Source organism: Odocoileus virginianus, chromosome 25 (genome assembly GCF_023699985.2).
Source record: "Odocoileus virginianus isolate 20LAN1187 ecotype Illinois chromosome 25, Ovbor_1.2, whole genome shotgun sequence".
NCBI classification, from domain to species: domain Eukaryota; kingdom Metazoa; phylum Chordata; class Mammalia; order Artiodactyla; family Cervidae; genus Odocoileus; species Odocoileus virginianus.
In genome coordinates this window covers 48,894,912-48,921,100 of record NC_069698.1, presented here as the reverse complement: position 1 = coordinate 48,921,100, position 26,189 = coordinate 48,894,912, and the positions used below count along the sequence as shown (strand labels likewise).

Below are 26,189 nucleotides of genomic sequence, written 5' to 3'. Positions count from 1 at the left end.
GGAAGATCTTTCTTTTAAATATGTGTACATGGTCTTCACCAAGCCTAGCCTTACGAGACAGCCTCAAAAGTGAAATCATGTTTGTTTCTCTGTCCTGAATAAAAGTTTGGATTTGCACATCTTAATTTGGTATAGAAAAGTGGTCAGACTAATCTCTATGAAAAGGAATTGGTACATAGTCCATGATTAACAAAACCCCAGACATCCTTGCATAATAAGATAGACTTTTTTTAAGCAACATAAGTTTTTTTCCTGTCTGGATTAATTTTTATATAGTTAAAATTCCTGGACTTTGATAGCATTCTCTGTAGGCTGGCAAAGAGACTACCTTTGATATATTGCAATAAAATGGCTTTGTTACCTGAGTGATAGTTGCATGGCTTCAGGCAGTGCTTTTCCACTGACCCTTCAGTTTCTCTTATAAAACTTAATCTGTTGTATTCTTTAGCCACAACTCAACTTCTAAGATCCAAGGAAGTGTGGCTTAGATTGTTCACATCTTTAAGAGGCCTTACCCTTGCTTGCTTGAATTTAAATGAATATGCCATATACTTGTTACAGTGATCACCCTATAACAAATTATTATATTTGAAGTGGTATTGCTAACTATAATTAACACTTGATTCTGATAATGGGTAGTTAATTTATCCTTACTATTGTAATGTTTAAATCCTGTGAACCCATTGTATTTTTTAAAGGTGTGTGTTTGTGCACAAATGTTTGTTTTCCTAATCTTAGATTTTTTAAGGAAAGAGCCCTATACTTCTGGGATATAGGACTGTGGGACATTGGTTTGTGATGTAGGACTTTTACTTTTCACCTGCAGTTTTCAGGACTGTTGGAAATTTTACTTTGTTGCGTGTACTACATTTATAATAAAAATTAATTTGTTTTTAAATGGCATGCTGTCTTCTGCCCTCTCCAAGACTGAGGTTAGGCTAATAATAAACTTGAATTTTATTTATTTTAGTACACAGACTGGGTAATAGTAAAAGAGAATTTACGGTTAAAATTTGTCACAAATAAGGTAGCAGTAGTCATTGTAATGATGCAGAATGATTTGTTTGGTGGGGAAGTTGCTTCAGAGGTCTGTGCCCTGAGGGAAGTCACAGTAGAAGCAACAGCAGTAGGCTGGGAACCAGGAAGCCTCAGTATCTTCGGATCTCAGTTTAGTTACAACCCCCCCCCCCCCCCCCCAATATCTGAAATAAGACGATTATACAAGAATCACAGTGGATCTCAGTTGGGTAGAATTTTCTGATCACCCTCTTTCCTTCACCCCACACCCATGCCCCTGATTACGAATTCTCTTTTGAAATGAAATTTCCTACTCTGGTGTCCATGGATATTAGGCCACCTGAGACTGTTTGCTTGCATTTGTGCTTTTTTCTGGGTTTAGTAAATTCATTAATTTTGATAACCACTACTGTTGAACAACCTTCAAGAATAAATAACCCTGGGAGTTCCCCTGGTGGCCTAATGGTTAGGATTCTAGGCTTTGACTGCTGTGGCTTAGGTTCATTCCCTGTGCTGGGAACCAAGATCCTGCAAGCCACATGGCACAGCCAAAAACAAACAAGAATAAACAACCTGCCTTTTATTTAACGTTAAGACTTTGGAAACTGCCCTTAATTTCTCATCACTACTGAAATGTGTAATTTAAACTCTCAGCCAACATGTGAAACAAAACAAAAGCTAGTCAGTGCTAGAAAAATAATCAAATCTCTTAGCATTTTTTGTTATGTAACGTACCTGCTTAGATGTCCATCTCCTCCCACCCACCAGACTGGACGCTCCATGAGAGAGGAACATTTATTATGTAAGTGGTTGGATGGACGCTTTTCAATGTAGGGCTGTTTATAATTCACCTCTGATGATGATCTTTGTCCTTAACTTTTAAAACAAAATTTAGGAAATGAAGGTTGTTCCAGATCTGGAAAGCTTAAAGTCTGATATAGCATAAAAATAAGAACAGTTTTGTTAAAATAAGCACTTTTAAGTAAAATTTGGTAGTTTTGCTTGAATCATGAAAAAAATGGACTTCTGTTTCCCTTCAATTAGAAATCTTGAAAAGAGTATCCCATGAATTTAGACCTTTTATAGAAATGAGACTTTTTAATGTAATGCAAATAAAGGAAGATTTATCACAAAAAAACTGATCACAATTCCATCATTTTGATAAAGGAATATAGTAATCACATGCAGTATTGTAGTACTAAAGGATCAGTATAAGTAGTTTGGATATTGTTGATGTCAACCACCAAACGGAAGACTAGAACTAAGATGCTTTCATGTTTTCTCTTGGTGCTCTAATGTTTTCTCTTATGGTAAAAAAAAGCAACATTACACTATACAGAAAATTTTAAGCCTAGGAGGTGATACTAAATTTCAGCTTCTTCATCTGTGAGAAAAGAAATAAAAATGTTAAACCAGGGTGTTGGGATGATTCAGTTGGACTCACATAAACGTATATAAACAGCTGACATGGGGCCTGTCACAAAGTAGGCACTCAGTGAATGGTGGGTGCTTATTACAGGTAAGAAATATCATAGACAATATTTAGAATAAAGAAGAGTATTTATACTTGGAAATTCTAAAATTATATTACTTTAGCTATAATTTATTTTAAATTGTTCTAATTGTCAGCAGTAGAAGTAGCTTTTTCAGGAAAATATATCTTGGCATGGTTGCCTCAGATATTTTACAGTATATTAAACCAGGTGACAAGTTCACATATATAGAAGTTCCATCATGGCTTAATGAGAAAATGTGTTATTAGTTATATAGTAGTGGCATTTCATTTAAATAGCATGATATGGTATCTATTTTTCCTATTAGTGATACTCAAATTATTTTCTTACGATGAAAGGTAAATATATCCTTGAGAGGTACTGAGTTCTTGGACCTTAATATCTGAAATGTGGCATTGATATTTTTAAACTAGAGGGGCCAATAAAATGTTCAACAGATCTCCCAAAATTCTGTTGTGGGCCTTGGTTATGAAGGAGGCAGTGGGGTGCTTTAAGGATGGTTTGGTTTAAAGAGTTTTCTGAATGATCAGACTTAAGTGTAGGTGTTAGTTTGGAAGTGATGACTATCTGTTTCTGGAATTGGGCTGAGGTAGCCCACACCACCAGATTTGTAGAGAACCACCTCCATCTTTTAGAGATTTTTATTGTTTTAGTAACCGACAATCTGAAAACATAAAAACTATTTGATGCACAATAATAACTCATTACTTGATTTTAAAGAAATCTGTGCTTAATACCTCACACTCCCAAATAGCTAGCTAGAGCAGTGGTCATTTCATTAAAGTTAATAGTTTACAGTTGTTGACCATTTAGAAGAGAAGGAATATTAAAGATGATAGCAATTCAGTACATTCTCTTTACTGTATAAGTGTATGTATTTATTACTTTTCCAAACTTATGTATAACATGTATCTCTAATACAATGTACAACATATTCTTATTTAAAATTTCATTGTAATGTGAAATTTGGGTTACTTTGGTGTTCCAAACAATAAAAAAATCCACAAAAAAAATGTTTGTTTGTGTTACATATCTATTGTGTTACCAGCATATCCAAAATATCTTTTCAAGGAAGAAATTAAGCTAAGTCAGACTCATTCCTGTTGTGGAAAATTTTTTCTTATCAGGTACATACATTCATTAACTATTATTATACAGAGATTCTCCCCAGTTTTGTCACAGTGCTATAAATGATGGTAAACTTTATAATTAAGAATTGGGTATGTGTATGGTTGCTTCTTATATTTGTTACCAAAGATTTCAAGCACAAGTCACAGATCAGTAGCCTACAAGCTAAATTGCTAGACAGTAGTGATGTATTTTGTGCTAGATTTTTCACACTTCCTTGCCTGGCATTGATGTCCCAAAATTTGAACACGTCAAGAATTCTGTAGACCAAATTGGTTTGTAAATTAAGCAGGTATATTTGTTTTTATGCACTAGCTGTGACCTTAATACTGTCTTGAAGATGAATAATTTTATTGTCAAGTTCTGTAATTCCACTTGATTCTTGAACAGTGCTGGGATTAGGGGCTTCAACTCCCATGCAGTTGAAAATCCACTTTTAATTTTATAGTTGGCCCTCAGTAGCCGAGGTCCCACATCTGTAGATTCAACCAACTACATACCCTGTAGTACGTATTTACTGGGAAAGCAGTCATTGTATAAGTGGGTCTATACAGTTCAAATCTGTGTTTTTCAAGGGTCAACTTTACTTTAAAATTGATACTTTGAGTTGTGATTTCACTTAGTTTTAGAGTTTTCTTCTCAGAATTTTGATTTTTGTGTCATTTTTAATATTTTAAATTAGAACATTAGAGCACCAATCTACTAGTGTGAATAACATTTAAAGGAATCCTGAAGAAAACTCAATTTTTTTTTAATGGTAATATCTAATTTTTAGAACACTTTTTGCATTTTAATTTTTTTCTTATTGTAGACTTGGTTATGATGTTGGTTATATTAAATTATAACCTAGAGGGGTCTACCAAATGTTCCTTTGTCCTATAAAAGTATTCTTTGAAAGCTTTAAAATATTTGAATTGGTACTCTAAATATTGCATTTTATTATTCCATTACTTAGAAATGTTTCCAAAATATTAATCACAGTGCTTCTTTCAACTTTGTATAAAAAACATTGTTCAAGGAATGATTAATAGTGATCAGTCCACAACAAATACTTACTTTGGGTATGAATTTATACATGAATGTACTATATTTTCTCAGAAGGTGAAGCACTTCAAACAAAACCTTGGGAAAGTCTTGCACAAAAACATGAAAGGTGCTTATCACGTTGTCTCCATCTCTGCACCTTCTACACTGCAGGACTCCAGCCTAGAGAGTCTCTCTCTAATTTAAACCTGACAGCTTCTGGGGCCTAAGGAAGGTGGGAGGGACAGAAACTCTGGGCTCTAGATTGATTTTTGGTAGACAAGGATAATTCTATGAAGAATTGCAGGTAAGATTTTTTCCAGGTAACACTTGAGAATTATGGATGGTCTCATTCAGTGATGGATTACCAGTATATCCCAGACTTCTTGACTCCAGTAGTACAACTCTTAACTCTATAAGTCATACCTGTTATTCTTTGCCTGTTATACTAAGATAGCAATTCAGATACAAACTGAAATTCTAAAAAACAACTATAAAAGATCTATAGGAAAAGTGACCAAACCTTATTGTAGATTATTTTGCCAAAAAAAAACCCCCAAAAACAAAAAAGTCATTTTTAAGAGAATGGTTTCTGGTTTTTCATTTAAAATTAGGGTTTTCATGTCCTGTGCCATGCTAAAAATAGATATACGTCTTAGTGTACTTACACTATATATTACTGAAATTCAAATTTCTTTTAAGTCCTTGCTACCATACCATTTTTTTGGTTTTTTGTTTGTTTTGGTGTAGTAATGTATAATGCAATCTAATGTGCTTTCTCTCTCATTCTTTGAAAACTAGTTCATTTTTTCATTCTCCCCAGCTCCCAACACAGTACCTGCTAGAAGAATCACCTGGGAGTCTCTTCAGAATAATTATGCCCTTAATTGTTATTAATTGGTGAGTCTAGGCAAAGGAGATATATGTTTGGATTGTACTGTTATTTCAGTTTCCTGAAGGTCTGTAGTTCAAAAGAAAAAAGACAGCTTTCAATGGTTCAACAAACATATATCTGTATGCCTGGAGGCTCTCAGGGCATTGATGGGAGAGATGAGAGTGGCTGGTATATCTTTCTCCTTGTGTGAACAGATTTTGAATTAGGTTCATGCACAGTGCCACAGTGGCATTCTTTTGGAATCAAAAAAGGTGGAACTGCGACTGGGAGCAGAAAAGGAGGTTGTGAAAGAACATTGCAGCTTTTCTCAAATAAATTTCAGGTCTTCATAGGTAAGGAAAGAGACCACCCTGGGGAGAGACCCGGACCTTGTAGCCACTGTTTTTACCCCCTGAGAGGTATCTTGTCTATGAGTTTAGTTGTCAGTTTATGCCACCACTGTACATTCATATGTTCATCATGTTTACTCCCAATACCTGCTGTGGACCAGGCACCCTTCTGGGTACTAGAGATACCTGAATGACAAGAGAAGGCCTGTCTTCCTGGAGCTTACATTCTAGTGGGGACTTAGATAATAAGTAAACTAATCGTTTCACATGAAGATATTCCTGTGAAGAGAGTAAAACAGAACGGGATTGGAGGAATGTCGTGTAAAGTGTACTGTTTTGAATAAAATGGCTGGAGAAGGCTTCTGAGGAGGTTATATAGAGAGAAGTAATAAGAGGAAAGAGTCGTGTAGATACAGAGGAAAAGCATCTTCTTTAGAGAAGACGGAAGGGGAGCTTGGACTGAACACACTACAGAGGGCTGTAGGTCTGGAACCAGGTGAGCGTGAGAGCAGCCGTGATGAGCTCAGAGCTGGTTATCAAGGGTCAGTCAAGAGTGCAACAGGAAGTGTAGCTTTGAACACTTTGTGATCTGGTTTCCATTTTTCAAAGGATTGTATATGGCAATTCAGGAGAAAGCAAACTGCAAGAGTTGGTAAGAGTGGAATGAGGGAACTATTTTGAATGAGGATAGGGCCTTCAAAGTGGCTCTATTCCTTACATACGAGAGAAGAGCCGAGAATTACTATGTTGTTTTCTTTTTTTTTTTTCACCTGAGCATTTGGTAGTGTAATTGCCATTCCTGAAATGGGAAAACCTCAAAGAAGAGTGGGTTTAGGGCGAGGATGTCAAGTTAAATATGTTGATGTCTTGACATTTAGGTGCTGATGTCAGCTAAACAACTGGTAAAGATAAGTTCTGGTGTTGTCAGCCACCTGTCGTGAAATTACCTAGGAAGGGGATGTAGTGCGAGGGATCAGCCCAGGATTACTGCAGCATTTAGCAGATGAAAATACAGTACAGAGAACTAAAGAGTTTGTATATATCAATCATTTAAGCCTTAGAGTTCTTTGAAGTCAACACAGTTATCCCCATTTTGTAGATGGGGCATCAGAGGCATAAAGAGATGAAGTAACGTGCCCAAGGTCACAGCTCCATGTGGCAGTGCCTAGAATTCAAGGTACCCTCATGCCAACTCCTGTGCTTTTTTACCCACTGTCCTGTACTGTTCCACCCTCAAAGGCACAGCCAGGGAGCTGGGAAACAGGAGAGGGAGGCACTTTGAAAGCAGAGTCAAGGAAGTTCCCCGGGAGGAGGGAGACAGCAACCGGCAGAGGCCATTGTTGGTCAGAGGAGCCCTGAGACTTGCCACTGGATTTAGCAAAAGGAAGGCTTCTGGGTGGCTTTGGGAAATGTGGTTTTATTGGAGTGATGGGTTCAAAAGCCTGTATAACTATTATATGTATGGGAGAGAATGAGAGATGAGGCAATGGATACAGTGATTGTGGACGTCTTACTCTGAGGAGATGGGCTGTATGGGGGAACATTAAAATGGGGATGAGAGCCGAAGGGAGATCCACAGTGAGGGAGGTTTTTTTGTTTTTATTTCTAAAAGATGGACCAAACTCCAGCATGTTATTACTGGAAAACCCGGAGAGGGGAAATTGCTAGGTTGATATTCTTACATAGATGAGAGGGGTCGTAGATTTGGGGTTTGAGTATGGGACTTCATTTAGCCTTTGGAACACATGTTCCAAACACATGTTCACAGACGGAAGGAGCGATGCGGATACAGGTGCAGGTAAAGGGTAGGTTTGGTGGTAGGTGGGTGGATGAGAAAGTTTTTCTAAATGCCTTTTTTTTTTTTTTTAATGCTGTACCAACTAGGATAAATAAAACATTTCCATTTAATGTTACTTGGTAATGGAAAGAAATGAAGTACTTATACCTGCTATAACATGGATGGGCCTTGAAAATATATGCTGAGTGAAAGAATACAGTCACAAAGGGTCACGTATTGTATGATTCCACTTACATGAAATGTCCAGAATAGCCAAGTCCATAGAGGAAATGGAATGTATGGTTGCCTGGAGGTTGAGAGGAAATGGAATGTATGGTTGCCTGGAGGTTGGGAGGAAATGGGGAATGGTGGTTAATGAATACAGGGTTTCTTTTTGAGATGGCAAAAATTGATCTAAAGTTTATTTTGATGGTTGCCCAACTCTGAACATATTTAAAAAACATTGAACCTACACCCTTTACCTGGGTGAATTGTAGGCTATGTGAATTTTACTTCTCAGAAGCTGTATAAAACCAACCAGGTAAGAGCAGACAATTAAGGGAAAACAGGAACATGTGAAACAGATTCCTAGAAACATAAGAATGTGAATTGACTCGGGAAATTCGAATTGCTGGCCAGGATTAAGGGAGCATTTGTGGTTGTAGTTACAAAAAAAATGAGGCCAGTCGGCATGTTGGGGGTGGTGCCCAGCCATATTCAGGTGCAGATTAGGTAGAAGAGTTGCGTTTACAACCAGTGTTGAGGTTTTTCCAAACAGCGTGGTGAGGGAGAACCATGGACTCCCAAGACAGGTAAGGAGGAAAGGAAAGACGTGACGGGCATGAGGGACATGATCCTAGTGGGATTGATGGTGGTTTGGGGTACTTGAAAATAAAGGAGAATTCGGAAGTAACGAAGTTGCTTCTGATGAAAAGCCCAGGACTTCCCAGAGGCCTTGACTGTGTTAGAATGAAAAACAAGATGATTGGTGGAGAAGAGGCAGAAGAACCATCCTTTCTGCTGATTGGCCTTTTCAGCTGTTCCCTCTGCCCTTCCTCTCCTCCTCCCTTTCCTTCACGTAGCCAATCCTTGCTTTAAAAAAAAATCTAACTTAAATTTACATCGTCTGTGAAAAAGTGCAACTAACACATTTTCAGCTGGTCTCTGCCACAGTAAATAAGTCAAGCCTTATTCTGAGATTTCAAGGTCCACACTGGTCTCCCACATATCAACCTTCCCCTCCCATACCACCCCTTTAAGCCTTTTAACATACTTGTTTCTTACTTCCCATGATTACCAACATCTTTGCTATAGAAAACAATGGCATCTGTCCTTTAATCTTGATACTTGCTTTTTAGTTGTGGAACAGTTGAGGGCTTTTTGACTCATAGGAAATAGCCTTGGCTATTTAAACTCCAATGAATTTCTTCCCTAGTGGCTTGGACGGTAAAGAATCCACCTGCAATGCAGGAGACCTGGGTTCGATCCCTGGGTCAGGAAGACCCCCTGGAGGAGGGTATGGCAACCCACTCCAGTATTCTTGCCTGGAGAATTCCATGGACTGGGGAGTCTAGGGGGCTACAATTCATGGGATTGCAAAGAGTCCAACATGACTGAAATGACTTAGCACAAACACACGAGTTTTCTCCTACTCCTTGAATTTAAATAATTTGTCTGCTTTAAAATCTTGCTGTATTAGAAAATTTGGAGTTTTCTATCTACTGTGGTGAATTGCTCCCTTTTTTCTTTCATCCATGTTCTGGATAAGTTAACACCATGATTCTTAATCTTTTGAGCTCTATACATTTAATCAGTCTCTTGAGCACATTTCCATCAGGTGTAGCCCAGGCCTCTCCAACCCTCAGTGTTACCATGTGAAGTTTGTCATCTGTCTCCAAAAATTGCTTCTGTTACTAAATTTCTGCATTGCACAGATGCCTCCATCCTCTCATTCAAAGCAGAGAGCTGTGTTCCTCCATCTCTTAGATTCTGCCAGTCCTGCTATTGAAAAGCTTCAATGTTCCTCCTTCTCTAGCACCTCTTTCAGTTGTCTCTCACCTCTGTCCCCTGGATTCTTGAAATAAGAGCGTTGCTACTCTCTAGTATCTTCCCTCCTCCCCCTTCTAGTGAAAGAGGGATCTTTCACAAATGGACATAGGACTATCACTGCTAAAAATCCCTGTGTGATTTTCCCACCATTCTAGATCAGCCCAAGTTCCTCATCACTGGTGGAAGACCTGGATTGCCCTGGCCTACCTGTTTGGCTTCATACACTTCATCTTTTTTGTTTCTAATTTTTAATAGCGATTTATATTTGTACAGATTCTAGCTGCTTCGATAATAAACCTCACCTTCTCTCCTTGATTTTCATTCAAAAGACATTCTGCTGCAGTAACGGCACACTCTACTGCTTCAGCTTGCTAATAGGCCTTTTCAGAATCGGCCATCCTCTTGATCGTAATATCCTTCCTCATGTTGGCCTGAATGTTTTTCTCTTCTGTTGACACCTAATTCAGATGTCTCATGGAACTCCTGCTCATTTTCACACACGCTGACTTCTATCAGTTGCACTTTTGTCACCATACTAGTGTGTGCCATCTCCTATAGCAATTAACATTTGTCGGAAAGTTCCCCTGAGAACGAAATGGCAACCCACTCCAGTTTTCTTGCCTGAGAAATCCCATGGACAGAGGAGCCTGGCGGGCAACAGTCCACAGGGTCGCAGAAGAGTTGAGACACAACTTAGCCACTAAAGAACAACATCCCCAGCACAGTAAATGTGTTAACAATGTAAAAAAGCTTGGATGTTCAACATACATATGGGTGATTTTTTTTTTTTTAAGTTTGTAACTCTGGAGAACTTGTCAGTGGTATATTGCACATCAGACTTTGAAGTAAAATGAATAATTGCTTTGAATGTCCTTTAGACCTGAGTAACTCACTACATATTCCACTGGTATGTGTATAATGTTAGCTTTCCTAATAAAAGTGAAATTGAGCTGTTATCCCTACCAAGGACTTAATACTACCTGATATACTTTTTAAATTAAATGTAACTTTAATTAAAAACAGTACTTTTTTGTTCACTGCAAAACAACAACAGATGAGCAAAAAAATCTGTAATTCTACCACTTGTGTATTTTGAAGGCCAACATTTATACTGTCAGGGGAGTCTGTACTTTGTTGGCCCATAAAGGGTTAAAGGGAAATCAGCTTATTTATGAAAGAGGAAAATGATTTTAGTGTATAATATTTTAAGTAAATCCCAAATACCAATGTCCACATATGTTGGATAGATAAATTAGGCAGTGGTTTTTTTCTTTATAAAAATATGCTTTGGGGAATTCCCTGGTGGTCCAGTTGTTAGGACTCTGTGCATTCACTGCCATGGGCTCTGGTTCAGTACCTTGTTGGGGAACGAAGATCCCAGAAGCCTCATGTCGTGGCTAAAGATTAAAAATAAATTTTTAAAAACTGTGTTTGTAGGAGGTTTCATTTTATGGGACTTCCCTCGTGGTCCGGCGGCTAAGACTTCACTCTCCCAATGCAGTGGCCTGCGGTTCAGTCCCTGGTCAGGGTACTAGATCCCACATGCCACAACTGAAGATCCGGTTTGACAGAATAAACATTAAAACATAAATATGCGTGTACTGTTAACCCTGTTAAGTCGATCTGTATGTACCCTCAGATGCATGTTAGAACTTAGAAATGCATTCCTAGAGATGCGTTTATATTTTACAAAGAATCATTGCCCATTTGATCCCTGTACAAAGATTGAGGTTGGCCTTTGGCAGCTGTCAAATTGGTAGTTGAGGAAGCCATCGGTATTCCCATTGTCCTGCAAAGGCCTGTTTCCTCTTAAAGATTCATCTGAACTTAATTCTTTTGTTATAATAAGATGCTTTTAACCCCTTCCCTGTCTCTCTAGTGTAATTTAAACTTGCTATTGGCCCTTGAGCTTATAGTTAGGTACTAGAATATGCCACACCAAGTCTTTTAACCGAGTAAACATCATTTTTATCCTTGAGTAAAAGCTGGTGGGAAAGGAAATTTTTATCTAGGTTCTTCTGTATATGATAAACTATTGAAAGAGGCTGTACATGGGTACATACATTTTACATTCCTTGTTTTGAGTTAAAGTCCACAAGTGTTGGTACCGTATGATTTCTTTTAAAAGTGGGAGCAAGGAAATACCTTAGGTGCTGGGTTGTCTCAGTATATGGTACAGTCTCAGTAAATGTACAGTAAATGACATCAAGAAAGTTTGCTGTGAATTTCATATCCTTCTGAGGTAGAGTGTAAGTTCTGTATTATGCTCATTGTCTGGGATTTTCTGAAGAGTGTGAAGAGTCTATAAAGGGCTGAGATCTTTGCCTCATTCATCCAGTTTATCATTGGTGGCTTTTCATTATGGTAATTAACATTTTCTTAGGCCTGATATATGGAAGCTTAATTTCTTTCAGTTACCAAACTGCTTGACTCTAAACTGTGGTGGATATTGGGAGACCAGGAGAGGCTAATAAGATCTTAATGATCAGAAATACAAAACATAGTGTTTTTGCAAAGTGAAATATTTAGTGTTAGGATATTTACCATCTGTCAAAATAGATGTGTAGAATAATAATTTCAGCACTTAACGATGTGCCAAGCTCTGAGCTCATGCTTATGTGTTTTATCCCACTTAATCTCAACCAAAAGCAGGTATTATTATCCCTATTTCTGAGGCATGTGTCCAGGGTCACGCCTGTGTGAGGTTTTTCACCAAATGTTTCTCTTTAAGCATTTAAAAGAAGGTACTCTAATAAAGCGATAGGAGTTATGACGGATACACATACATTTTCAGTCCACTCTATTTAGTTCCTAAGTCTGACAGAGTAGTATTGGACCATATGTTCTGAGGAGCAAAAACTGAAGTAGAAATTCTTGTCTTCCATATTAGTAGTAATTGTGTACACAGAAAATCTGTTGTTAGGATTTAGTAGGACTTCCTTAAATGTTTGCTAAAGTGAGTCAGAGGAAGTGATTGAAACTAAAAATAACATGATGTTGGGATGGGGGAAAGATGAAAAAGTATTGGGTTTGCTATCAGGTTACTTTTCGGTGAGTGTTGCACAAACATTCCTCTCACCATTGCCACTTAATAAATCATAACCTACCACTTGCCAAAGACATCTCTGCAGTGCGTGAGTAGACGGCACCTTCTGATTATATCTAAACATTTCATTTTTAGAGTAACTCTTGTTGTAATGTTAATGTTTGCAGAGAAATAAATTGAGAGAGGTGATGATACCTGTTACGTTAATTGTTAAGTTGTGAAGTGAACCCTTCCTCCTCTTCTGTGTCATACATGCTGGGTGGGATTTGACTGTTACACTGAAGCATAAGCACAATGCCTGCTGTAAATAGGAAATGAGAGCAGTAAGTCACTGTCGCTTTCAGCAGCACTCGCTTCTGTCAGTCTTGCCGGCTTTGGGAAAGTGAATAGGTGAGTGGCTGAGCACTCAGCATAGTTCAGCAGTTGTTTTGGCATAGTTTACATGTTATGCTGTGCTTTAAGAAGAGAATTGTGAAAACAAACTCTGCATTCTTGTATTGATCTTTATTTTACAAGGATTAGTGTTTCCGATCCATGGGTTGGGAAGATCCCCTGGAGTAGGAAAATGACAACCCACTCCAGTTGACAAAGAGTCTGCCTGCAGTGCAAGACCCAGGTTCAGTTCCCGGGTCTGGAAGGTGCCCTGGAGAAGGATATGGCAACCCACTCCGGTATTTTTGACTGGAAAATCCCATGGACAGAGGAGCGTGGCGGGCTATACAATTCACAGAGTCACAAGAATTGGATACAACTTACTGACTAAACCACCACCAGTATTCTTGCCTGAAAAATTCTGAGAGGAGCCTGGCGGGCTCTAGTCCATGGGGTCACACAGAGTCAGACACGACTGAGCAGCTGATCATGTGACTACATGTTAACTGTGTAAAGCGTTTTAATGTCATAGACTCAAAGAAACCTCCCTCTTCACTGGATTTTCTGGGTCATTGACCCCTTTTTTCCTAGTAGAAAGTCAAATTAAGACTTAGAGTAAAAAATTTTCTCCTAAGAGTACACCTGAAATAAGTTTCAGTTGGCTCAGCTAGTTCATTTCTGTATCATTAGGACGTAGCACATTGTGTTTCTCAAGTATTTTGATTGGTAAAACAGCTGCTAATCAAGGCTGTGCAGAAGGACATTTTGATATGCTTTTCCCAAAATGTGGTATGTTACAGTTTCCTTGTGTGACGTTTTGACCTCTACTTGAATTAGGTAGGTGTGTGCACATAACTGTATGATGTATCGTTAGGACTGCTTGCCACGGATTGTTGCTGGGACTTCACACTGAGCTTCTCCTGGGTAGACTGGCAAACAGTATGACTTTGGAAGATTGTGAATTTCATTTTGCTCCAAGCACCACAGGAAACAGTTGAAAATAGAATATGTGGTCTTCTGTGTTGCTTTATTTACAGTCTCATTTGTATTGCCTCGTCAGGTACCCAAGGAGTTGCGCCAGGTCCCGTCATTGGGCTCCAGGCCCCATCCACTGGTCTCCTCGGTGCCCGGCCTGGCCTGATCCCACTCCAGCGCCCACCAGGAATGCCGCCACCTCACTTACAGCGGTTTCCCTTGATGCCACCTCGGCCCATGCCTCCACACATGATGCACCGAGGTCCACCACCAGGCCCGGGGGGCTTCGGAATGCCTCCACCTCACGGAATGAAAGGCCCCTTCCCACCCCACGGCCCCTTCGTCAGGCCTGGCGGGATGCCGGGGCTCGGGGGCCCGGGGCCTGGCCCAGGGGGCCCCGAGGACCGCGACGGAAGACAGCCGCCACCGCCGCAGCAGCAGCAGCAGCAGCAGCAGCAGCCTGCACAGCCGCCGCCACAGCAGCCGCCGCCAGCCCAGCAGCCGCCGCCAGCCCAGCAGCAGCCACAGCCGTTCAGAAACGACAGCAGGCAGCAGCAGTTCAATTCAGGTAGAGACCAAGAAAGGTTTGGAAGAAGATCCTTTGGAAATAGGGTGGAGAATGACCGGGAACGGTACGGGAACCGTAGCGATGACCGAGAGAGGAGAGAGTGGGGAAGGAGGAGCCCCGACCGGGACAGGCACCGAGACCTGGAGGACAGGGACAGACGCGCTAGCGGGCATCGAGACAGAGAGAGGGATTCCAGGGATAGAGAGTCCCGTAGAGAGAAGGAAGACAGCCGGGGCAAGGAGAAGCCCGAGGGGGCAGACAGGGCGGGCAGTAACAAGGCCGTGGAGCCTCCCACTAGCCAAGCGGGAAACGTAGACACTGCTTCAGAACTTCCCAAGGGGGAGCCTGGGCCTGCAGTTGCAAAGCCTTCCGAAGAGTTACCTGCTGAGGCTACCTCATCCGTCGACCCCGAGAAGGACCCCAGCTCAGCAGCAGAGGCTCCTCGTTGAGAGAGACTGGGACCTGTCAGATATGACGGCGACGCAGGCGGGTAGGGTTCGGGGTGTACAGATGCTGTATTATACCTGCTCCCGCTATGTCACAGCCCCGCAGTAGTTGGTGGGAGTTGTAAGCAATTTGATTGCTTCCCTTCTATTTAAAAATAGCCACAAAATAACAAAAAAAAATACTGAAAATATGAATAAATATTACCCTTTTGCTGTAACTTTTTAAAAGTTTTGACTTTAAAAAGTTTACAAATCGTAATTAGAAGTGCTATTTTTTTTTTTTAATTTAAGACAAGGTAACGGTGAAAGCTCCTCAAAAAACAATAGGGATGTTTTTAATAAACTCTATTTTCGTAACAAACTTTAATGTGTGCTCTTCTTCCTACACTGCATTCAGGTGGAAAAGTTCATCAAAGTTTGAGCAGTTAATGCTGTATTAGTCTAAATTAGACTTGTTGATTTGATGGAAACAGACATCTTTATGTATTTTCAAACACTTCATCTGTAATATTTTTGATTTTTAGCATTTCAGTCATAAGGCAAAGGTTAGTGGTTTTAATGTTAACTGAAAAGCTTGTGAGTTTGGGGATTCAATCAAGGTGTTCTCCCCCTCCCCACTGGCTTTGTGGTGAATGTTGCCCTAAATAATTGGTAAAAAAAAATTCTTTGCTTAGGGAACATTGGACCCCAACATTGCTCATTGTACTATAAATTATTGCCTGGGTATTACTTTTTTAGAAGGCTGGTTGTTTTTCTTACCATCCCGTTAAATTTTTCAAAAGGGTGAAAGAAAAGCGAGGTTAGTGTCTGCAGCTTTAAAAGCTTTTTGCCTCGTCTTAAGAACTTACATGCAGCCCCCACTGTTTCTATAAGCCTTGCCTGTTGCCTCTTTTCCCCTGCTGAGCAGAGGTAACCTGAGCTTTTTACCCTTAGAAGTACTCTCTCCCTTAAAAAAATCGGGCTAACTAGGAAAGACAGTTGTGAGTTATCCAAGAGCTGTTACCTGAAGACATTCGAAGGGAAATCAAACCTGGACCTGAAGTAGTACAGAGAGGCGGTTACACAAAGCTGCTGAGCTAGTGCCAAGGACGAGACCAGCTGTTAACAGCCCAAGTATTCATGGCCTTGAAGCTGTTTTCTCCTTCAATTATGTATCTAAACTGTCCTAGTTTGTGTGCTGAACAGGTTCTTTACCCTCATCCCCAGGCAAAGCTGCTTTATTTGGTTTTGAGTTTTCTGCAGCAAGATCCTTAATGGGTGGTGGGGGGAAAAGTACCTAGGGCAATGTACTGGTGTCCCACCTTTGGAAAATAAGAGAAAATCCCATTTCACATATGTAGACTTGAGTTGTAAGCTTACCCTGTTCTATCTTGGCCCACTGAGTTTAAAAGTCCTAGCTGAAACTGCTTCTGGAAATACATGTCTGATTAGTGCTCAGGTTTCAAGGAAACAGTCCAGTATTGAAAGTATTAAGGTCACCCTATTTGCTCATGACAAAACCCCAGAAGTATTAAGTGGTAATAATTACACGTGAAGCTTTAAAGGACACAAGCCAAGTCCACTTGTGTAACAAACTGTACCTTATGAAATGTCAGTATTGGTTTTTAAATTCCCTACCTGATGGTCATCTTAACTGTTAATTTGTGAGCATACTGTTATAACCTACTTAAAACTTTGAATACAAGTTATTTTTCTAGATTAGCTTTTCCTCTCCAAGTGATCTTCACTTGCTTAATTAAGTCCAACCAAAACAGATGCTTATTTCTGGCTTCTCTGTCAAATATCCTACAATTTCCAACTAATAAACTATAACCCACAGTCAAACCGGCGTTAAGATCAACACTTCATTTTAAAGCATTCTCTTATAGGCATAGGTATTTAGAGAACAGACTTGAATTACTAATTGGGTGTAGAAATTCTTGTATTTAAATAGGCAGAACCCACAACACTAAGTCATTTCTTTGCTTCTACCTTACACTGGGTATAAAGTATTTCTTTAAAGGGCATATGTGAAAGCAGGTTGTGCCAAATGCTACCATTATTAAAAATAAAACTAAGTGGTCATGGGTCTATAAAAATGGAATATGTGCCATTTTGACAGGTAGGTAAATCTTAACTCTTTGCTAATGCTTTAACTTGCCATTTACAATTTCACTAAGTTATCAAAGGGCTCTCTTAAAATTGTTAACAGCTACTTTTTAAAATAAAGTTACCACCTTAACTTCCCTAAAGCTAACAAAGAATGGCCTATTTGTCTTGAGATTAAAGTTCAGCTTAGTCTTAGCTAAATTTACCAGTTGCTAAAATTTTAACGTTTTAATGATCTCATTTAAAAACACTTTCAAAAAAAGGTTCTATAAGATAGTTAATACCCGTCAACATATTACTGAATCTCTTCCATTCATGCTATATGTATGAATATCAACTTGAGAATTTCAATTTAAATACTTCAACAGGCTCAAAATACAGTGCCACAGAGTGTGTTTATTGCAGGCTTGAGAGAATTGAAATTCAGACAAATAATATACATGTGATTAAGTCTGGCAAAATACAGAGATCAATGAACAGACATTTTAACTGCGTATGAGTTTTATAAAATTATACAAATCTTTCAAGTGATCATAAGTCAGTTCTCATTACAGGTACTTAAAGCAATTTAAAAAAAGTCACACAAATTACACTTTTTAAGTTTACAGTGTTAAATGCTTGTCGAGTTAAATTTCTACAGCTAGCAAGATAACAGATGAGTTACTAGGACTCAGACCATGTCCCAGGGAATGTTTACTGGGCAATTCCAATTACACCACAGGCCAAACGATTTCCAGCGTTTCCAGTCTTTGTACTTTCTTCATTTCCACCTCTGCCCAAATCATCTGGTTTTTCATGGACCTTGATGATACAGACACAATAAACACTAGGTTAGCAGTACTATCTCAAAAAAATACTAGAAACCCATAAAATTAGGTTACAAAAACATCCACATGCTAAATCTACCATGAGAAATTTTAGTAATATCAGAGTAGACATTCTTTCATAGTACAAACTGGTTTGGGGGGAAAGGTGAACCAAAAAAAAATAAGCTTATAAAAACTGCCTAATTATCTACAGACCCATAAATGAGATAATCCTAAAAATATCTTGAATATTCAAATCAGAATACTGGAGTGAGCTGCCATGCCCTCCAGAGGATCTTCCAGACCCAGGAATCAAAGCCGGGTCTCCTGCATTGCAGGCAGATTCTTCACCAACTGAGCTATGAGGGAGGCCCTAAAAATAACTTGAATATTCAAGCAGTAGCCTTTTAAATTTTTCTCATAAAACATTAAGCCACCACTTGGTGGCTCAGATGGTAAAGAATCTGCCTGTGCTGCAGGACACCTGGGTTCTGTCCCTGGTTGGGAAGATCCCCTGGAGGAGGGCATGGCAACCCACTCCAGTATTCTTGCCTGGAGAGTCCCGTGGACAGCCTGGCGGGCCACAAGTCCAACAGTGGCAGAGTCGGACACGACTGAGTGACTGAGCCTAGCACATCAAACACTGATAAGTGACTTCTGCTTCGTAACTACAGAAGGAAATTCTAAGGATAAAAGGGTGAGCTGATGATAAGTGTCTACTGAAAGTTAACTGTCCTCTGAAAGTGAAAGTGAAGTCGCTCACTCGTGTCTGACTCTGTGACTCCATGGACTAATGGAGCCCACCAGGCTCCTCCATCCATGGGATTCAAGGGAGCCTTCAGGAGGCATTCCGTAGGAACCAGAATGCAGTGTTACGTAACCTGGGGCAATGGCCTCCCACACGTTAAACAGGTGACAACCACCTGCAGACATGAATGAATGTTGGTACTGAGGTCCACCCCAGATTTTAGATTTCAAATGCTCTGGTCAACTGCAAGGGGGAAACCCAGTAGGGACAGAAAGCCCGGCCATTTAAAAACCAAAAAAAAATAAAAACCAAATAAAGACAACTTGTTTCCATAGCACAAATCTAATTAACATGATCAAAGGTAATTGCTGTATTACTGCATCTTAGCAAGACTGGTCTTAACCGACCTTGATCATTAATTCACCTTCACTATAATTGTCCAACAAAATAACTGCTTTTCCTAATCTGAACAGAAAGTACAATATATATGGAAGCTTAGAAGCCAGGATGAACAATCATGAAGTCATGAAAACATACATGACCGTGTGTCAGAAGAAACTGCACGCACACCCTTATTACAGGAAACTCACCACCATCGTGCGGCCAATGATGGAGTGCTCTCCCGACAGTGAGATCAGAGCGTCTACAATGTCCACGTTGGCAACTCCGTTTTTGTCAGCCGTCACGTTGCCCAGGTCTCCAACATGCCTGACATTGAAAAAGCAGAGGGATTAGGACTGATTTCTATCTAACTTTAGTTCGTAAGCTAAATTAAAAATCGGCAAGTCAGATATATAAGGGTGGCTTAAGAGATTTATACAGTCTATATCGAACAGAATCCACTTTTCCATACTGACAAAACTTTGAAAACATAGAAATTTAAAAACAAGTAACAAGATGTTCTAGACACACAGCTCTTCAAGCAAGGCTTCAAGTCTATAGAGCAATGCTCTGGAAAGACTTGCGGTGCACCCCTAACTTCAGAGGTGAAGTGAACTTAGAGGGTAAACTCTAAATTACTGAGCTATGCCTATTAACACTTGGCATGCTAAGAGAGCTATGCCCCGAGGCCTTTGATATAAATTAATTCTTGTCCTTAAAACTTAATATTTTCCTGAAAGGCTTTCAGAAAACAAACACATACAAATAGAGTCTCACTGAATTTTCAACATCAAATTTTTTTCTACAAAGCTTCCAGTGTTTCACAATGATGTTTTATTTTGCTAGTAGTTGACACTACTGTTATTCATGACATTTCCTGTATTAGTTCCCTTTGACACTTGTGACACTGTATTCAATAAATGCTACAAAACCAAATCATTTGCAGCGTCCCCATTTGTCAATTCCTTGGCCCAGGGAGTAAAGCCGTTCGTGGGACAACAAACTCAGGAGCAGAGGTGCAATTATCTCAGCATACAATCTGCAAGTAGGAACCATACTGACCACCCCCGCCCAGAGCCAGAGCTATTATTTCAGAAAAGAATTAGGGTCACTCACCTCTCTTCATCTTTTGGCCCACCGTGTTTTTTGGACAGAGGATTAAAGTGAGGACCTGCACTGGTACAGCCTGTTTACCAAAGAAAAAAATAAAGCAGCTAAATTATGAATCAAAATTCTGAAATAAATTCTAAAAATAGACTGGTCATTGCTAAAAGCCTCAACTGGAGAAAAATACTGACCCACAACGTGACTCTGGGCTAATAACAGCAGCAACTAAGGGCAGGGCGTAGAGACAAGTCCTAACTCCTGTGTGACCCCGGGAAAGGTACCACTCTTCTCTGGGCCCTGGTTTCTTCCGCCCATAAAACGAGGAGGCCAAGACTTGAGTTTCAGCGGTCCTTCTACTAAAATCCCATGATTATGCTCCTACTCCCTCAGACGACAGGATACCTCAACTACCAAAAACACACTGCCAGGCAGCTGCTGCCTGGGTCTTGGTGCTTGTGGAACATAAAGCAGCACCTTAATCCAAGGGCTGCTGCCCTGCACAACGCTGTGGCCTTCAGGTTGTACTCTAAAAATGGCACTCCTGAGCACCAGGGAAGGGCATCCACACAGAACCCAACTACGGAGGCGGCGCTTTCGGGATATGGTTCTTCACTCCATGGCTCTCAGGTGGGATGGGGGATGGATCAAGGCTGTGAACCGGTTTCACCCATCCCCACCCCCCGACCCTCCTCACTCAGAGAGAGACGGGCAGGTTTCAGGAAGTGGCGGAGTAAGTCAGAGCCAAGGCGCACTCTCCTCCCAGAGCAGAGGCAGGAGTTTTTCCTTGGCTGCGCCAGCTCGCAGCTGCTGGACATGCGACCGCTAGTTGAGGCATGCAGGATCCTCAGGCTGCGGATGTGGATTCTGGGTTGCGGCCTGCACGTGGGCTGCCCTTTCCCTGACCAGGCACCCAACCCAGGCCCCCTGCATCGGGAACTTGGGGGAAGTCTTACCCACTGGACCACCTCTTAGTCCCAGGAATTTTTATCATTGTTGAACTGGATCACATCTGACCCTTAAATCACTATTTATAGGAACCAAATTATAGGACGTTAAAAACATGTTCCAGCAAAATCAATTAAGTTCTCATCACAGAAAGTCGAAACACTAAGTTTACTCAAATACAGCAACTTAACCCATCAAGTTTGTTAACTTGCTTCTGATCCCAAATTGAGAAAATCAAACTCAATCCAGAGCACCAAGAGTTCACAGGCTCTCATCAGTTTCTCTCTTACTCCCCGCCCAACCCCGTCCCAACTAAGGCTCTTGTGTTGGAGCTGTGGAGCTGTTCTTCCAGGGTAATAATAAATGTACCCCCACCTGTCACACCCACCCTCAACCCTCAGCTCACAAGGACCAAAGGCCAAGGTCAGAAAGTAGCAGTGTTGTTTTCTATTGTTAAAAACACCTGAGGCTCTTACATTATCAACCCATAATAAGATAAAAGAAAAACATCAATTCCCTCTTCCACTCCACTAGTCAGTCACTTTTATCCCTGAGGCTGACTTGAGTAGTCCTATTGACTCTTTAAAAAATTGTTAGCGAGTTTTTAATGTGTGGGGGTGGCTTCCTGGATGGCCTAGCAGGTAGATGATCCACCTGCAATGCAGGAGACACAGAAGACACGGGTTCGATCCCTGGGTCAGGAAGATTCCCTGGAGAAGGAAATGGCAACCACTCTAGTATTCTTACCTGAAAAATCCCACAGACAGAGGAGCCTGGAGGGCTACGCTCCAATGGGTCACAAAGTTGGACACGACTGAGCGACTAAGCGCACACACTACTGGGTTTTTCTTACCAGGTGAATGACTGTGAATCCCTAGTCACCAGCACAACACCCACCTTGCGTATTGTCTCCAAACTGATGGACGTGGAATCCATGATCACCTTCAGTCAATCCCGTAATGGTTCCAGTTACGACGACTGTATTTCCCTTTAGTCAAAGAAAAGTGCAAGAAGTTTGAGAGGGCAATGCTTCTGAGCAAAGAAAACAACTGAATTAACCTTTACCACTCACAGGAAAAGTGAAAAGAACATCAACTAAGGAGTTGAAAAACCTGTGTCCAAGGTTTTTGGCTAGAAAGGCCCACCACTTTCTAGCAGTGAACCTCCAGGTAGCTGCTTAACCATTCATGTGTAATAAGAGTAAGTTCTTGCTTATTATGTAAATACTTCAAATAGACTGTGCGTGTGCCTGGCTAAGTGTTGTGCACGTATCAAATGTGAACCCAACTGTTAGCACATCATAGACTTTTCAGCATCTTCCTTTCTTCATGCAGACACTCGGCTGTGTTATCAAACACACAGATTTGTCTTAAAAACAAACATAAGGGTCCCTGGAAATATTCAACTTGCTACCCCATGGTCCCGCTTCTCCACTCCCCAGGAGAGGGACATTTATCAGTTTCCCACATGGATATGTTTGATTTATAGCGAGAAAACATCCTCCTCACTGCCACTGAGAAGCTGATCCTAGTATAACCAGAAGTACTGCTTTCTCCAGGCTTTTCAGGCACTGGAACCTAGATAACCTTTGCACTCCTAAGATCAAAAAGGGACAATAAAACACCGAAGCAAGTGAAGAAAAAAACACACACACTGCAATCCTGGCAAAGGTGATGGGCAGTACTGCACGCTACATAGACAAATCAAAGAACTTACTTCCACAGCTACAAAGAGATCTTAGGAACTAAAACAAAACATAACTCAGCAACCACACCATATAGGAATACGAGACAGTGTCTGTTTTTTTAAAAAGCCAGGGCCAACAGTGACAAGAGGTGTTAGGCCTTGAAGATCTGATTTTCCACTGGCTAGGTATCACTGCTCCTGGGAAGTAGCGTGGCGACTGCTGTCTCTAGTATTTCTTTTTGAGGACAGATACACTATAATTCCTCTAGGTAAAGAAAAACCCAAAATTTAATGGAAAATTCTGGAAAAAGCCAAATGTGAACGTTATCCCCCTCAAACACGTCATGTTATCGAGAGCACAGAGAGACAAACACGGCAGGTTCTTCCAAGCCTCCACTTAACTGGTAATGCAGAGAACAGAAGAAGTTCAGGGTGGGCTGCCCGGGACAGCCTGCAGGGATTGGGCTATCATCTCAAATGAGTGAAAAAGGTCAGGGAAGCAGGAGGAAGGGAAACGGCCCGCAGTGTCACTCTAGGCTAACAAGGCTCAGTAGGAGTCTTCTCCAGATGATTTTCAAGACGAGCTAGGACTCTGGACTTAAGAGGTAAAAATTTCCGATTTTTGAAAACCGGAAACTAATCTAAAAATCTTAAACACTGAATAAGCCAAGAAATACCGTTGATAGTTTATTGACAGTTTAATACATCTACATACCCAAGGGTCTTTTACCAGGTGCACAGAGCACCACCAAAATGTTCAGAACCCAGGAGAGGGAGCCATACAAGCTACTAGGGGAAGGTGTAAAAACTAAGGGCGCCCGGGTTTTGTCAGGCTTCACTGTTTGGCTTCTGAACCTAAGTAACACCAGGAGCTGTTTCTCAGTGGCCGCAGGAAAAGAATTCCTCACAGGCTTCGTAGGTTCTCTAGTGGAGAGGAAGGAGGAAACACAAAACAGAGCCTGGCAAATAAGCGCGAAATGTAGTCTCACGTCAAAAAGCCTTTTCGGAAAATCTGCAAACCACCAAAATTAAGCTCAAATATTTAAATTCTCCTTGTATAAATCTCACATAGGACACTTTGTATATCCTCTCATGTTTCCATAAACCACTGCAAACCTCATTGGTACCTTAAATATTCCCTCAAGATTAACAAGGCAACACATTTTTCCACCCACTGGCAACCTAAGATCTGGGACAGTCTTTTCACAAGCACACTCCTCACATCTGTGCTTCACAGTATTATCACTGAGTGTTTCTGTACACTTTATTTTACATGATTTGTGCAGAGGTTTGTCCGATACCCTCCCAGATAGGCCTACCGATAAAAAAAATTTCAAACTCACGTCACTGAAAATTTGTTTACAGGAATGCTCCAATCACAGAAATGACAATTCCGCGCAAAGGAAATAGTCTCGGCCTCATCTTCCGGGACTCCCAGACCTCACCCACTGCCCTCGATCAGCAGGAAGTCTCAATCTTCCATGCACTGTTAAGAACCACTTTGGAGGCTTTAAAAACAGCAAATCTCAGACTGCACCGCACTTGATGTAATTGATCCGGAGTTGAGCCCTGCAATCTCTATTTTAAAAAGCTCAGCCAGTGACTCTGGGGCTTCCCTGACGGCTCAGCAGGTAAAGAATCTGCCTGCAATGCAGGAGAGCTGGGTTCGATCCCTGGACTGGGAAGATCCCCTGATGGTGGAAACGTCAACCCACTCCGGTTCCTCTCGCCTGGAGAATCCCAAGGACAGAGGATGCTAGCGGGTTACAGTCCATGGGGTCGCATAGAGTCGGACAAGACTGAAACGGCTTAGCACGCAAGCGGTGAGTCTGCCCTGCACCGAGGATTAATATCGTTCTCTAGAAAACCCCCCAAACAAGGGAGTCTGTTAGATGTCTGGTTTTTTTTGGAGTTCTGATCAGGTCCATCTTCTCTGCCCTCATAGAGCCTGACCATGACCTAGAGCACGATGTGTCAGCAAACTTTTCTGTAAAGGGTCACTGTTGCACACTCGTGTTTTCCTTTAAACACAAACATTAAAACAGAACAAAACAAAAACAGAAAGACCTGAACCGATAAAACCACTCAGCTCGAGGGCTGTACAAACACCAACCCCGGCACAGACCGTGCGCGTGGTTTGCAGACCCCTGAGCTGGAGCCGCGAAGGAAGCCCCAAGGGATAACGGACGCCACGAGAGTCCTGAGGGCCCGGCTGCACCCCGCCGCCCCTGGGACCTCAAGGACGGGCCAGGCCTCGAGACTGCGCAACTCAAGAATCCCCAGGATGTCAGGACCCAGACACTGACCCCGCCGAGAAGGGGGGGTGGGGGCGGCCACACGGCCTCCTCAATCAGGGCAGGTCTCCGTCGGGGCCTGCGGACGCCGGAGGGGCGCCGCGGCAGCCGGTTCTCCTCCTCCCTCGCTTTCTCTCCGCCCTCCCGGGCCAAAGGCTGTCGGCCTCCCCGCCCCCCACACACACAAAGGGGCCGGCCGGTGTTTCCTTCCTGCACCCCCGCCCAGGCCTCGCCACGCACCGCCGCCAGGCTCGCCCGGTGACTCAGCACTTTGCGGCCGCGCGCGCGCGGGGGGCGGCCCGGGGGTGGGGGTGGACCGCGGACCCGCCGAACCGCGCGCCGGGGGAGGGAGGCGTGGCGAGGGCGGCCCGAGGGCCGGCGGGGCCGGCTTCCCGCTCTAGGGCACAGGCTGGCGCGCTCGGCCTCGCCGCTGGTCTTCCCCCTCGCCCCCGCCAGCCCTTGCCTTTGCCTCGAAGCGGATGGTGCCCTGCACCGGGCCGTCGCCCTTCAGCACGCAGACGGCCTTCGTCGCCATGACTCGGGGGGAAGGAGCTCCGGCCCGGACCGCTAAAGACGCCCCACCACGCAGAAAAAGAGACTCCGCAGCATACACGCCGACGCAAAACCGACACAAGCGCGCCACCGCACCTTTATAGGGCCGGACCGCCGCGCCCCGCCCACCCTGGCCCTCAACCAATCGCTGCCCGCGCTCTCAGCGCGCTCCCCCCCCCCCGGGGGTCTGGGGGGGGGGGGCCCTGTCGGACCGGGGGGAGGGGCCAAGGGGCGGTCATTCGAGCGCCGCCGGCCACCTCCGCCCTGAGGCTGTGTAAAAACGTGCAGTAAAACCTGAATCCGTGGGGAAAAAAAACCTACAACCCAGCCTTTCTCCTCGAAAGGGTGTGATAGGCGGATTGCAGGACACGAAAGTGGGACGGGGACGTATATACGCGGCATGCCTTGAAGATCTGAAGCCCCTTTGTCCGCAGATGTTAATG

General features: G+C 42.2%; 2 protein-coding genes across 4 annotated transcripts in view; one reads left to right on the top strand and one right to left on the bottom strand.

Moving 5' to 3' along the window:
- SCAF4 (SR-related CTD associated factor 4) overlaps nucleotides 1-15,500 on the top strand; it is a 59,913-nt gene extending 44,413 nt beyond the window's left edge. For all 3 annotated transcript variants that reach the window (XM_020898794.2, XM_020898786.2, XM_020898776.2), the window contains one exon: nucleotides 14,211-15,500. In XM_020898794.2, the coding sequence (XP_020754453.2) occupies nucleotides 14,211-15,142 (932 nt within the window). In that variant the 3' untranslated portion in view covers nucleotides 15,143-15,500. The remainder of the gene's footprint in view (nucleotides 1-14,210) is intronic.
- Nucleotides 15,501-17,603: 2,103 nt separating this feature from the next.
- SOD1 (superoxide dismutase 1) lies at nucleotides 17,604-25,828 on the bottom strand. The gene is made up of 5 exons (XM_070455143.1): nucleotides 25,658-25,828; nucleotides 22,112-22,202; nucleotides 20,279-20,348; nucleotides 19,372-19,489; nucleotides 17,604-18,028 (listed from the first exon to the last, which is right to left on the bottom strand). The coding sequence occupies exons 1-5, from the start codon at nucleotides 25,727-25,729 to the stop codon at nucleotides 17,921-17,923; spliced, it is 459 nt and encodes a 152-aa protein (XP_070311244.1). The 5' UTR covers nucleotides 25,730-25,828; the 3' UTR covers nucleotides 17,604-17,920.
- Nucleotides 25,829-26,189: the final 361 nt, after the last annotated feature.